Genomic DNA, 13,770 nt, shown 5'->3' on the forward strand with positions numbered 1-13,770 from the left:
ATACATGGCTTGGAAACAAGTAGGCAGGGAGTCCTTTCACAACAGTGCTCCATACCATGGTCTGATGTGGTGGAGACACATCTGTTGTTTGTATTTCACAAAGATTAATCCATGATGGACATCACTTCAATCTCACTGGCTTTGAGTTGGCCCTTGGAGACTTACTGTACAAGGTAAGTTATCCCAGAATACTGATGCTGGTGAAATAAACTATAAGAAATGATCAACCATTTGTAGAAGCTTCATGTGACCTAAGAACTAGTAGGTTGGGCATACCAGCAGTAAGAGTCATAGTTGTACCACATATGCTTTTGCCTAGAAGCACAAGGCACAATCCATATGTGCATTTGATCAATGAAAATTATCAGGTGGAAGTTTCCATATAGAATTTGAAAAGAGAACTACATTATTGTGCAGATAATGGAAGTGAAGAACCTATTAAATAAACTCCTTTTAAAGGAGGAATTGAGTGTCTACTGCATAGGAACAATACTTGCTTTGAAAAAGTGATTAGTGATTTTTGTTAACTAATTATGAGAGGCATCAAACATGCTAAGGAATTGGTGGATACTCCAAATATCTTTAGTCTGGCCTTTCATTTTGTGTGGGCATAGTAATCCTATTTATAAGAACACAATAAAAAAAATGCTAGTGTTATTTTTCTTTTCCTTTTTTTTCTTTAAAAAAGGAAACAATGTTGTTCTAGTCTCATTAAAATATAGTCCTGAGAGAAATGACTTGCACAGTCCTGTATTTTGGGTCCATGTGCTTCATATTATTGCTTTAAATAAACACATAAACAAACTAAAATGGAAATAGCTTGCTGAAAGGCTTTGAAATGGTGTGCGAGTATGAAGTGGCCTATGGGAAGATGAGACGGAAGAAGAGTAGCCAATCCATGGAGCACTTCCTATTATGGAAGCAGAGAAAATTGTAATACAGAAGAGTCAAAGAATACAAGATTTGGGTCCTGAAACAGTAGGATTTTTAAATTACTACTACTTTGTAACAATTTTTGGGAAGTGTAGGTCATTGTTCTGCTCAATATCTGAACTTCTTAAGAATTCTCTCATTCCAATAATTCATTGGAATAGTCTTATTTTCAGCAATTACTCAAGTGAACTACAAAAATGCTAGTCTGTAAATGCTGGCTACCCAAAAGAAACACGCCCATTTATTCAAAGAAATGTCTCTTTAATTATTGCCACTAAACATATTAAAATAATAAGTGCCAAACAGTGAAAGAACACATACAAACACACAGTTTTGAAGGAAGTTTATTTTAAGATAAAAGGATACTATATTTTTTCTGCAGTGGCTAAAGGATTGGAAGAATATAGCTGAACAAAAATATCAGATTGAGCAAGCTGTAGTGTGAGTAATGCAGAACCTATACTGTCAGGCCCTTTTATTCTCGGTTCTACAACTGGTTTACTTGTATGCCTTTGACAAGTCATTTAAGATGGCACATCAATTTTTCCCCTCTCAACCATTTTTGCTGATAGATGGCTAGTTTTTCAGAAGTGCCAACTACTTCCTGTTCAGGTTCTCTGTAGAAAAGAAGAACAGATTTGTCCCATTCACTGAGGTGCCTAACTTTAGACATCAGGGCTAGGGACAGACATTCAAAAAGCCTGAGCCTGAATTGATTCAATCTTTGCAGGCTAGTCTAATCTTTGCAGGTTTCATTCCAGAAATGCAGGCACATATGTGCAGTGGCTCAGGCTAGAAGCCAGGGGGTGCTAGAGCAGCCCTCCCATCTCTTCCACAATGCTGAGCTGAGGGGGTGGGTGTGGCCAGGATGCTTTGATTAGGGAGGGGTTTTAACCCTCACCCTGGCCTGCAGGTCCCAGACTCTTCCCTGCTCGCTGCTCAAGGGACAGGAGTGTTGCCACTAGCTGCCTGCCCTTTGTTCCAGTGAAACTAGAGACCCACACACCCACCTCTCAGCATTGGATAGAATTGGGGGGGCATGGCCAGATGTTGGGGCCCTGTGCTGGGGTCCCTGCCATGGGAGTGAAATAGGAGGAGGGAACCCTGCTTGAGCAGCCAGTGGGAAGGGGGAAGCCTGGCAGCTGCTGCAGTCCCTCAGCCAGCCAAAGCAGCGATAGTGCTTCGGCTAGGAAGGAGAGGGGCAGGGCTAACCCTGCTCTGCTCTAGCAGATCACTCCATAAAGCATTGGGGATGCTGGGGGACTCTGGTTTAACTTAAACCAGGAAGGGGTCTGGGGCAGATATTGCATACACCAGTTAGACCCAAAGTTAAGTCTGATACTACATTCAACCAGGTTTATCTCAACCTGGCTTCAGTCATCTTCAAACTGGTTTATGTGCATTTAATGCTTGTTCTGTTACAAGTTTAAAGCAGCTTCTGATTGCTTAGACCAGTTTATGTGTAATGTCTGCCTCTAGGCCATGGGTGTTGGTTGTAGGCGTGTTTGTCTAAGGACATAGGCAGACAAGGTTCTTTGGGTAAATGTGGTATCTTTTATTAGACCAACTGAATAGTTGGAAAAACTGTTCAGTGCAGGCATGGGGGGCCAGTCAGCAACTGGGGTCCCCCTATGGCCAGTTGTATGTGCCAACCTGGAAGTAGCATGCCCTCTAAGCTGGCTGTAAGAGGGAACACTGCCTAGAAGTACCAGTGGTGCTCCTGGGAGGGCCAGGGACGCACCCAGAAGGGCCTGCGGTGCTTTTACTGGCACCCCCACTCCCAGCTGGCGCCATCGGGGGGGGCACCAGCTCTCCTGCCTGCCCCTCCTGTCCGCTGCTTAAGCAGGGAATGCTACTGTGAGAGGGTGCACATGCACCCCTGTGCATCACCACTGTTTGCAAGCTTTAGGGCATAAACACCCTTCTTCAGCATAGGGAGAGTCTGCTGTTGTTTTGCGTTCTCCTAGATGAAATAGAAGCCAATATGCAAAATGCAGGTCTGTGAAAATGCAAGTGTGTGGCAGTGAGAAGCAGAGACTATGGGAGATGATAGGTGGGAAGGGAGGAAGCTGACCTGGTGATAATGCAGCTGGTAAAAAATGTAGAGGGGTTACCTGGGGTTATTGGACAGCAGGCGGGTTATAATGTGCCATAAATCTAATATCTATAGTTAGTGTTATAGAAGTAGATCCAGTTCTTAAAGAGATCTTCCCAGAACCACCCATCCTAGCTTTTAAACAAGCACCAAACCTCACCAATCTCATCACCAGGAGCAAACTTCCTATGGCCCTAAACACACCGACTGGATCCAGACGATACCAGTACAAGAAATGTAAAACCTGTCACCATATCTCCACCACTTCCACAATAATTATACCCCACAACAGAACCAGTACCATTCCTGGATCTTACACCTGCACCTCCAGAAATGTCATCTTGCTCATCTAGTATACTAAATGCTGATGGAAAATATGTAGGAGAAACCAAATAAGAACTACATACCAGAATGAACACACACACACACACACACACACACACACACACACACACTTACCTGTGGATGCACACTTTTCACAAGAAATCCACTCTCTCTCCAATCTCTCAGTTCTAATCCTCGAAGGGAACTTACAAAACACCTTTCACAGATGAGCCTATGAACTTCACTTTATAAATTTACTGGATACAAAAAATCATGGATTAAATATAGACACTGGATTCAAGGCGCATTTAAAACCTGCCTTCTATTCAATAACCTCGCTACACTTTACCAGCTACGTTCTATCACCAGGTCAACATCCCCCCCGTCTCTGCAACCTACCTGTCTCTCACCTATCGTCTCCCATGGCCCCTGATCCTCACCGCCATGCATTTACATTTTTGCAGACTTGCATTTTGCATATTAGCTTCTATTCCATCCAGGATAACACAAAACAGCAGACTCTCCCTATGCCTGAAGAAGGGTGTTTGTACCCAAAAGCTTGCAAAGAACAATTTTTCAAACTATACAGTTGCTCTAATAAAAGACACCACATTTACCCAAAGAACCTTGTCTAACTTTAGACATCCAACTTCAGGGGGAGGAAAGGTGAGGGGGTGGATGCAGGGAAACCTAACCACTTTCTGCTTTAGTTCACTAATCTACCTGTTGTTATTGTAAAACTTAATCATTCAGTAGTTATTTCACTGATTTTTTTTTGGTGGTGTTCTACAACTAGGGCAGTCATTGACAGTTGTAGAAATATTAATATTCCCAACATTCCAAATAATTTCATACATGCTACATTACGTAGAAGCCATGTGAATCAGCAACCCCTGGGGTTATTTATGTCTGACAGTGCAGAGAAGAGGTACAGAAACTATTGACTACCCACTCTAAAGCAAACAAAAACCATTACAAGTGATAACATGAGATCTTTAAAATGTATAAAAACAATAGTTACATTTTCACCCAGAATTGCTTAAAAATATTAAACTGCCTGGAATTTAGGAGATTTGAAGAATTATACAGGCTTTGGAATTATCAGGAGATGTTGGTAGGAGGGGAAGGAGGAGAGAGAACCAGAACAGATGCCATCACAATAGGAACTAGGAAAAGGCCTTGCCTACAAAATGCTGATTCAAAATGACATTCACGGCATGTTCATTTCCTTTCAATGACATTCATGTATTCAAGACTAAAAAAAAATAAATTAAATAAACAATAAGAGTCAGTTAAGCTTCATGGCTGATACTTAAATTAGGGTTACTGAGGAGAAAAGTAAAAGGTTGGCCATAAAAAGTTGTAATTAATTACTTTATGTATAGATACAAAAAGAAAATAAAAGAGACAGTTCCCTTTGCTAGTGTGTCTCCTTTAAAAAGAACACAAAGCAAACCCTTCCCCCAAGTATATTTTTACTTTGCCCTTTACTAAGGTTGTATCATTTATGTTTTCCAGGGTACAAAATAAGGCCAGGTTCATTGATCTGAGGAACTTAAACAGGTATATTTAATAGATCTTTTTAAATACTTCTTTTGAATAGGAAGGTTGATTAAAGATCCTGTCATTTTTCTCTTTAATACTAGAGGAAGGAAATCTTTTGACTTAAAGTTACAAAGCTAAAAAAGATACATACCCTGAAATTACGTGTGTAAAATGTAGCATTTCAGTTATATTTTGTGACGCCTCTACTTCAAACACTGGCCACTTAACTAGTCCACAAAGGACCCCAGATAGAAACATGGGGGAGGGACAGAAACAAACACAAGTGACAAATCCTAATCTTGAAAAGCAGCTTATCAGACCAAAAAGCTATATACCTGAACAATTTTAATGTAATACAGATTATTAGACAATTTTATTTTTGGGTTCGATGCATGTTTTTTTCTACTACTAACAGTCTGCAGTAATCCAATGCTTCACACAAGAACAGATTGTACTACCACACCTGCCAAAATCCACATCCAGATCAGAGATCTCAGCAAAACTGAAGGATTGCTATCCAAAAAGTAAAAACTCTCAAGTCCAAAGTGTACGTTTGGTTCACAAACTTTAAAGACAAGAGAGCGAGTCCTGGCTCTGCAAAGTCAATAGCAGAACTCCTAGTGACATCAGTGGGGCCAGGACTCTACCCAAAGTTCCTAAATAACACTGAAGATCTTGCAAAATGGCCAGAGTTGTGATATAATCAAGAATTTATACTCTATTTTGTATGTTCTCTAGGCGTTTATGGGGACTGGGAGGCAAGACCCTCAAGTACTAGTATTACATCTGCCAGGCATTTGTTTGTGTTAACTCCTAGTTCAATGCTTCTGCAGCACACATGCTAAAAATAGGTTTACATATTTGCAAATTGCAAATCTCAGCTATAGCCAGGATTACTGCAAGGATCAGGGTGGGGAGGGGGGCAGGAGGAGAAGGCAGGTAAAATTTACAAAAAACAGTTCAAACTAGGATAGAATTCTTTATCCACATATAAAACCCAGCATGGATTTATCACATATGTAAACTGAACATTTATTATCTCAGTTGGCTTCAAAACCTACAAGAATCGATGGAAATCTTTCTGTTGATGTCAACCCTAACTTAGAGTCGCTTGTAAACGTATCACACCTACAAGGGTCAGCAAGACTCCAGGGAAATTATATAGCTTTACTTCTAAATGCATTACTATGTTGTCACATTAGACTAATAATACAGTGAGCTTTACAATTTACTTTATATTTTGAAATCCTTTCAAAAGCTACTACATACTAGTCTTCACTGGCACATAGTTACAGCCAATACGTTGCCAAAAATAAATACAGCAGTCTTTAGTATATAACAATGACATTCAACATAAGTCCATTAACTCTTCTGTTTTTAAATTATGATCTGACATTCATCATAGATATTACATAACTATTCACTAACATAAAAAGGAACATCAGCCTTTGAAAAGAAACAGCTGCTGGAACCTTCCTGCTTACTGGATAAGTAAAATATGAGAATTACAGAAACAGGTTGGCTTCTGTATTAACCCAAGTTATCTTGCAGGACACTCAGGCAGGCTGCAGAACCATTCTAGCCAAGCTATAAGAGTGCCTCACAAGCTGACATTTTTTTTTAAAGATTTAGGGGACAGTCACCAGCCATCAAGAAGAGAGATCTTTTCTGAGCAGAGAGAAAAAAATTCCTTCAAGAGTCATACAGTTGTTCAAAAGAAACAACATTTGCTGAAATGTTGCATCTTTATACATCTAACAATTAAATAATAATGTATTTATCATCTTCCTTTGTGCTAGGTTTATGGCAATTAAAAAAGTTAGCACCCCTCATTAACCAGGAAATATTACCTGCCCCTAATTATGATTATTTATTTGTATAGCCACATCACTTAAAAGCACCTGTTGGGAACAGAAGCCCACTGTTAAGTGCTGTACAAACACAGAACAAGACTGACTCTTAGCTCACTGGAACAGAAACAACCCAAAAAGTACAAAAGAGAAGAGATAGCTATAGACAGACATATAGGAACACAAAAAGCCCACAGGGAAAAAAAATATCGGTCAGCATAACAAGCAGCAGTCACTTGACATTGCAAGCAACACTGTCAGGTTCCTAAGTATTTTCCCTTTAGGAAACTTACAAATTTTCCTCAATATTATATTCTTCCCAGACAGCATAACAACAGGGATTTCAAGCCCCAGACTTAACACACAGACTTTTTTCTTCTTGAAGGGTGGGCACCAGAGGGGCTGAGTGGAAAGGGAAAGGCCTTCCAAAACTGCTTCAAAAATCTGCAGACATTTGGCTATGCAATTGTAGATAGGGATTAGAGTGAGATATGGGCCCTATACTTTTCTAATATGAAGACAGTTTTTGAGATTAACTGTTTTCTGAATCAATGAAAAATTAGGTATATGCTTCCCCCCTGATTTTAAGATGAAATACCTGACTTCTTGAAAATAAAGAAAACATAACAATCCTGAGCAAATCCACCGCACAAGAAAAACAAAGTGACTTGGGTCATGAGGGAAAGTAGCTGCCAAATATCTCAAGGCCTTTCATGGCACAAATGTTACACATCAAAGCCAACTGGCTACACATTTTACAGGCAAGCCAGAACTATTCAGAGGGCTCATGATTAAGAGCACAGCTTGCTGAAGGAAGGTTTGCAGATATTTTATTTAAACGTAACCATTCTGAACACCTTAGAGTTTTTACCCAGACAAGGCTCCCACCGGTCGCAATAGAAGTTTTACGTGACTAACGGCAGAAAAAATCTGACTGATAAACATGACTATAGTATTACGTTAAAAAAAAACACCCCCCCCCCCGCATACACACAAACACAAAACTTGTGTATTCCATGAAAAGGGCCACATGTTGTGGAAGTCAAGCATACTGTACTCAAGGATGCTTACTAGGAAGCAAGAGATTTGAAACAGGAGCCTTAGCACAAGATCTGACTACTGTTCTTCCTCTTGCAAGCGCTACTGTGCTTTTCTTATCTTCACAGGGCAGTAGGAAGTGTCCTGCTTTTAAATGAGTCTACACACAGCAGAGCAGAATAGCTGACACAGTTAGGAGTGTCCCTAGAGAAAAAGCCATGAGACCACAAGTTCCTTTTTACCCCTCCCTGATGTTCTACATAGGTCAAAGCAGATGTCTGGCTGGACGGTATGTTTCTGTCTCATAACCATCAACTTCTCTGAGAGCACTCATTGCTTTTAACACAAAAAGACTCCTATTCAAACTCATCCTTTCTGGTGTTGCTGTAATGCCAGTTACTACTGGTAACTATACCCCAACCTTTCAGCTCAAGGTACTTTTCAGTGATTCTCTTTCTGTGCTCTGTACAAGGGTGACCATGTTTCCATAGCACTGATAAAAGCACCTTTTGTTTCACATGGTGAAACAAAAGGGGAGAACAATGGAACTCAAAAAAATAGTCCTATCTATTGGAGATTGCAGCTCACTTGGTTTATGTAGATGCCTTAAATCCTTGATTTCATAGGGTCCTTGCATTGCCTTCAAACAATCCTGTGCTAGTCCTCACTTATGGACATCTGAAAACTCCTCAGCTACATATGTCTTTCCAAAGCCAAGATGCCTATCAGTCACTTACTCCCACGCCCATCCCTCTATGCCCAACTACTTTCACTTAGAAAAGAAATGAAGAGCGTGGTTTTCTGGAAGGGATTATCACGGATAGCAGATATTGTGCCTGCTGACTTGTTCAGATGACTATATTTCTCCTGTCCTACAGTAACCTACAGTATTTTGTTCACAGAAAATACCCAGTAGTGGGTTTGTTAGCATAAAGAACCAGTATTTCCTAGACATACTATATAAACACTGCCTCTCTCCAAGAGAGTGCACATATATGTGAGAGAAATATGTTTGAAACACCGTTTTAAAACTATCTTTCCATGATTATTCTAGCTAGCCCATAAAAGGCAGGGATGGTTTCTGAAGTGCCTTGGCTTTTTTTTGGCTTCATTACAGAGAGATGACAGTGCCTTTTCCACGAAGCGAAGACACACTGCCTACTGGTGTTAGCATCTGGTTGTTCTGGCACAAGGAAGGATATTTTTGATTAGCTAAACAGAACTAAACCAATATAGTAAAATAGAGCAACAATAATCCAACGCAATGCATACTTGAACTGTTGAATAATTGGTCCACATCAACTTTTTCTACTTCCTACTCTCTAATCTGATAAAACCCATTCTCTCACAAGAGTGAGAATAGCATCCTGCAGCGTTCATCCTTGTCGGAAATCTTTCCACATCTCTCCAAAAAGGATGTTTGTACATTCTTGTAGTAGTTGGCAACAGTTTTGACTAGCGGACTGGAATGACCAAGCGCTGTGGCAGCCAGCACCAGACCCCTGCTGCTGCCACCATTTCTCCCAGTGCTTGGCCATTGCATTGGCAAAGCACCCAGCAACAGCAAGGGCAAAGCTCCTGCCACCAAATGCTGCTGAAGCCCCTCAGCTTCGGGTTGGGTCCCATGGCTCCATGGGCAAGATCCAGCCCACAAGCCATAGGCTGACAATCCCTGCATGCTTAGGGTCCTTCATGATTCCCAGAACTGTTGCCATACCACAGGTGGTTTACCTAGAGTTTGTGAAAACAAAGTCTCTCATAGGTGCCTGTTATCCAGAGCACTAAAGATGCTTATCATCTGTCAAATCAAACCATTTTTACTAGAAATGGGTTACATTTTAGCTCTTCTCATCCAAAGACATGAAATAACCTGCTAATCTAACAGTTGCTCTAGAGATATCAGGTCCTCAACATTTTCCTAGCTCCAGAAAAACTGAAATATGAGATAATAAGAGACGGTATAATCAACTGCACAATTAACAGAAGTTGAAAGGAGAGAATCAAGACCACCAGCATCTACCATGGTGAGGAATCATAGTCATTTCCCCTTTGATCCCTTTAATTAAAGCAATGGCAAGAATGATATTTGCAAAGCAGTCTAAGGGATTTAGTCACTGTAAACATACTTCAAGCTCAAACCCAAACTGGTGTTTCATAATCAAACAATTAGTTAAGTGGGGAGTGGGAATAACGTGAGGTAGACTTCAAAAGGTGGCAGACCTACTATTTTTGCTGCTTTCCCTTACCCCTGCACACTCCCTGTCCTGGAGTTTGCTCTTCTCTGTAGAAGTCTGGTGTACTAACAGACTAATCCAATTATGATGCTGCAGGACTTTCAGCAGATTTGTGTAAGCTGTGTTGGTCATGGATGGTTAGTAAATAATTGTCAATCTTTCCCCTTTTATTTTATTTAGAGTAGCATGACAGTGTTTTTTCAAGAGTTTTGCTCTTGTGCAACAGAACTGCCCTGGTGATTCTGAACAGTACATGAAATGACATTTACTATGGATGACAAAGCTTCTTCTGACAATGCCCTCTTATATATAACCCCTTTATAATTCAACATTTTTAGCATTAGTTTAACTTCTATCTAGAAGACTGCATCTACTAGGTACCCAATTTTAATGGTCTCTAATTTGGTTACTGGAGACTGAGGGAGGAAAGACAGCAGCTTTTTTTTTTAAATTCCACATGCTTTGAAACAGCTGGAGTGAAACCACCTACTGATGTCAGGAAGTGAAGGATTTCACTTCTGATATTTGAAAGACTGACTCAGATAATACCTAACTTAAAATTCTGTTTAGATGAGGTTGTAAAAAAGCATGCAGAGGGAATAAAGTCTTTAAAAAATATATATGTACAGAAGAGGACTAAAGCAAGAGAAACTTTAATAAAAACAGACATTCAGTGTGTGTGGGCGGGTATACAGACAAGTGAACTGGCCCATTTCCAAAACTATAACATAGGCACAGTTTCAAGTAGAAAATGTATTTAATTGAATAACCTGAAAAAAAGCCTACAGTAGACTGGATGATGGATGTGGGTACACATTATGGAAAAAGCTGGCAACCACAAAGAGCAGTTGGTAAGAATTCCCCAAAACTCACCTTCAGGCAGCTGTCACTGCCTTAAAAAAAGAAAGGTATAAGAAAGGTATTTTTTTTCTTAGACAAGAGAAAGGGTCCAGATTTTTAGAAGAACTCGGATATTGTTTTGCTCATCACTGCAAAGTTTAAGTCAGTGGTTCTCAACCTTTTATTTTTTACCATGGCCCGGTGGGAATGGGGTGTGCAGAGCCGGCTGCCTCCCTCCTGGGGCTCCCATGCCAATCAGCTTTAACCCCAGAAGCTCAGCTGTGACCCTGGAAGCCGCTCACCCAGGCGGACAGATGGGGATCTGAGCGGTGGGGCTCGTGCCACAACCCTGCAGCCAACCCACTGCGGCCAGGTACCGGACTGCAGCCTGGTGGTTGGGAACCTCTGATATAAATTACTAAGTCCCAACTTCAAATGTGACCCAGTGCCTAATTTTAAAGGAATCTATGTATCTAAAGAATGCAGAAAGGCATCCAGTGAGATTTTCAGAGGCACCAAAGCACCCAGCTCCCTTTAAAATTGAATGGGGGCCAGAAGTTTGAAGATGGATGGAGGTTATAACTCCATTAAAAATGTCACTGTATAAGTGTCAAGGCTTCTAAAGGATAACTGTTTTCAGGGCACCCACATGCATTTCCTAAACAGGCATGATGCACTCTAGGCAGGACATCAATACCCACACAGCAATGTTAAGGGAGTAAAATTAAAACATTTCCCTCCCTAAGTAAATAAAAATGACACCTGGAAGTGAGCCAAAAACTTTACCATTGATTGTGTAGATGGGGCAGGGGGAAACAGAAATCAGCCACTTAACTAATCGCATAGAATCCAGTAACAGACAACATAGACTACTTTAGGAAAGGCCTTGGGAAAACGTCAGTGAGAACAGGCTAAAGACAGGAAGGCAGGAGAACAGCAAAGGGGTACAGGTTCAGATGTAAATGTGGGAACTCTCCAGCAAACTCCCCAGTAACACATAACATAGTGGTTCTGTACCTTTCCAGGTACCAGGACCCATTTGTAAACATCAATGGCCAGTTCCAACTCAGTGCTCCTCACCCACTGCCACCCACCTCTAGGCCCCAGCCTCCCAATGTGTGGGGTAGAGGGTGGGTGTGTGGGGTAGGGGGGTCCCAAGTAGCCCTTCACAGGCTGGATGTGTCACCCTGCACGGGAAAAGCCACAGCTTCTCATGTTTTTCTCCTTTAAAGGAAAATCCATTTTTAAAGTTTGTTCATGACCTTTTCATATATTCTTGAGACCCACTTTTGGTTTGCGACCCATGGATTGAGAAACACAGAAATAGACTGCTACCTTAGGGCAGGTCTTTGGGAAGCATCAGTGAGAACAAGCTAGAGGCAGGAGAAAGGGAGAGGGCAAGGTATAGGTCCGGATGCAGAAATAGGAAGCCTCCAGCAAGCTTTACAGTAAGAAACAAAACAGACTACTTGATGGCAGGTCTTAGGGGAACATCAGGCTAGAGCTAGGAGGGCAGGAGAACGGCAGTGGGGGGAACGGGCCCAGGGGTAGAAATGGAAACTCTCCCACAAACTGATCTACCCTGGGTTTGAGCACTTTTGGGCCAGTCACTCCCCTTCTCCACACTGTTTCGTGCTGGTGCCTGCTCATCAGACCCAACCATCCCAAACTTCAGCTTCATCAGTGGGGGACTTTTCTTCTTTTTTTTGTTGTTGGTAAGCTCTAGCCTTGCCAATGGGTCAGGTGTTGCTCTCAAGTCACCTGGGGCCAGCCCGGAGTCACTGCAGGGGGTGGAAGCCATCAGGTGGTATCTGGACAGGCACAACCAGCCCTGAGTAGTGTTTCTCAACCCATGGGTCGCAACCCAAAAGTGGGTCACAAGAACATATGAAAGCGTTGTGAACAACCTTTCAAAATGGATCAACAAACTTTAAAAATAGATTTTCTTTTAAAGGAGAAAAATGTGGGACACTGTGGCTTTTCCCTTGCACGCTGGCAGAGTTCCAGCCTGCAAGGAGCTGCTTGGGGCCCCCCTGCCCTACCCCACACACCACCCCTTTGCCCCACACACAGCACCGTACCTAGACTCCTGGCGGGCCTGGGCAAACTTTTAGTATTGGGCCCCCCTTCGCCAGAAATCATGATAATAATAATCAGACCATGGAAAAAAAAATACCATTTCTGGACCCCGCCTTCCGTCCGGGCCCTGGGGCAGCCACCCAATTTGCCCATGCCTGTGTCTGAGACTGCCCATGCACACCTACTGCCCCCTTGCCCCGCACACTGTACCCAGCAATGTACCTAGACTCCTGGCAGGCCTGGGCAAACTTTTAGTATTGGGTATCCCTTCACCAGAGATGATGATAATACTGATCAGGGGAAAAAATACCATTTTGGGCCCCGGGTGCCTGCTCGCCCCCTGGCCCCACACACTGTGGGGCTGCAGCCTGGGGGGCATTGGGCAGCAGGAGCGAAGGGCATGGCATTGGGACTGGCCGCGGATGTTTCCAAATGGGTCCTGGTACAAGAAAGGCTGAGAAGCGTGGGTCCAGGGTGGGGGTTGAGAAGGGTAGACCCCCATGAGGAGAGGGAAGCCCTCCCTCCCCTTACCCTCCACCAGCTCTTCCAGGCTGGTGACCTTCCTGCTGCCGTCGACGGTGTAGATGGCGCGCACGCCCTGGGGCAGGTGGACGTTGTCGGACAGGGAGCGGGTGAGCTCCACCAGGAGCGCGTCGAAGGAGCGGAGGCGGTCGCTGGAGATGGCGTAGACCAAGCCCTTGAAGTAGCGGTCCCCGTTGCGGTAGAAGCGCGCCTTCTTGGCTTTCTTCTCGGAGCTGAGCGCCTGCAGCGTGCGCGTGCGGTAGAGGCTGCAGTGCGCGCTGTGCGCGGGGCTGGGCACCAGCCCGTTGCC

The 13,770-nt window shown here is 42.7% G+C and overlaps 1 protein-coding gene across 1 annotated transcript in view; it reads right to left on the reverse strand.

Moving 5' to 3' along the window:
* DCLK2 (doublecortin like kinase 2) overlaps nucleotides 1-13,770 on the reverse strand; it is a gene marked incomplete at its 5' end in the record, with an annotated part of 149,897 nt that extends 136,127 nt beyond the window's left edge. The window contains one exon of the mRNA XM_006019172.2: nucleotides 13,470-13,770. Within this exon, the coding sequence (XP_006019234.1) occupies nucleotides 13,470-13,770 (301 nt within the window). The remainder of the gene's footprint in view (nucleotides 1-13,469) is intronic.

Source organism: Alligator sinensis, unplaced genomic scaffold (assembly GCF_000455745.1).
Source record: "Alligator sinensis unplaced genomic scaffold, ASM45574v1 scaffold169_1, whole genome shotgun sequence".
Lineage (NCBI taxonomy): Eukaryota > Metazoa > Chordata > Crocodylia > Alligatoridae > Alligator > Alligator sinensis.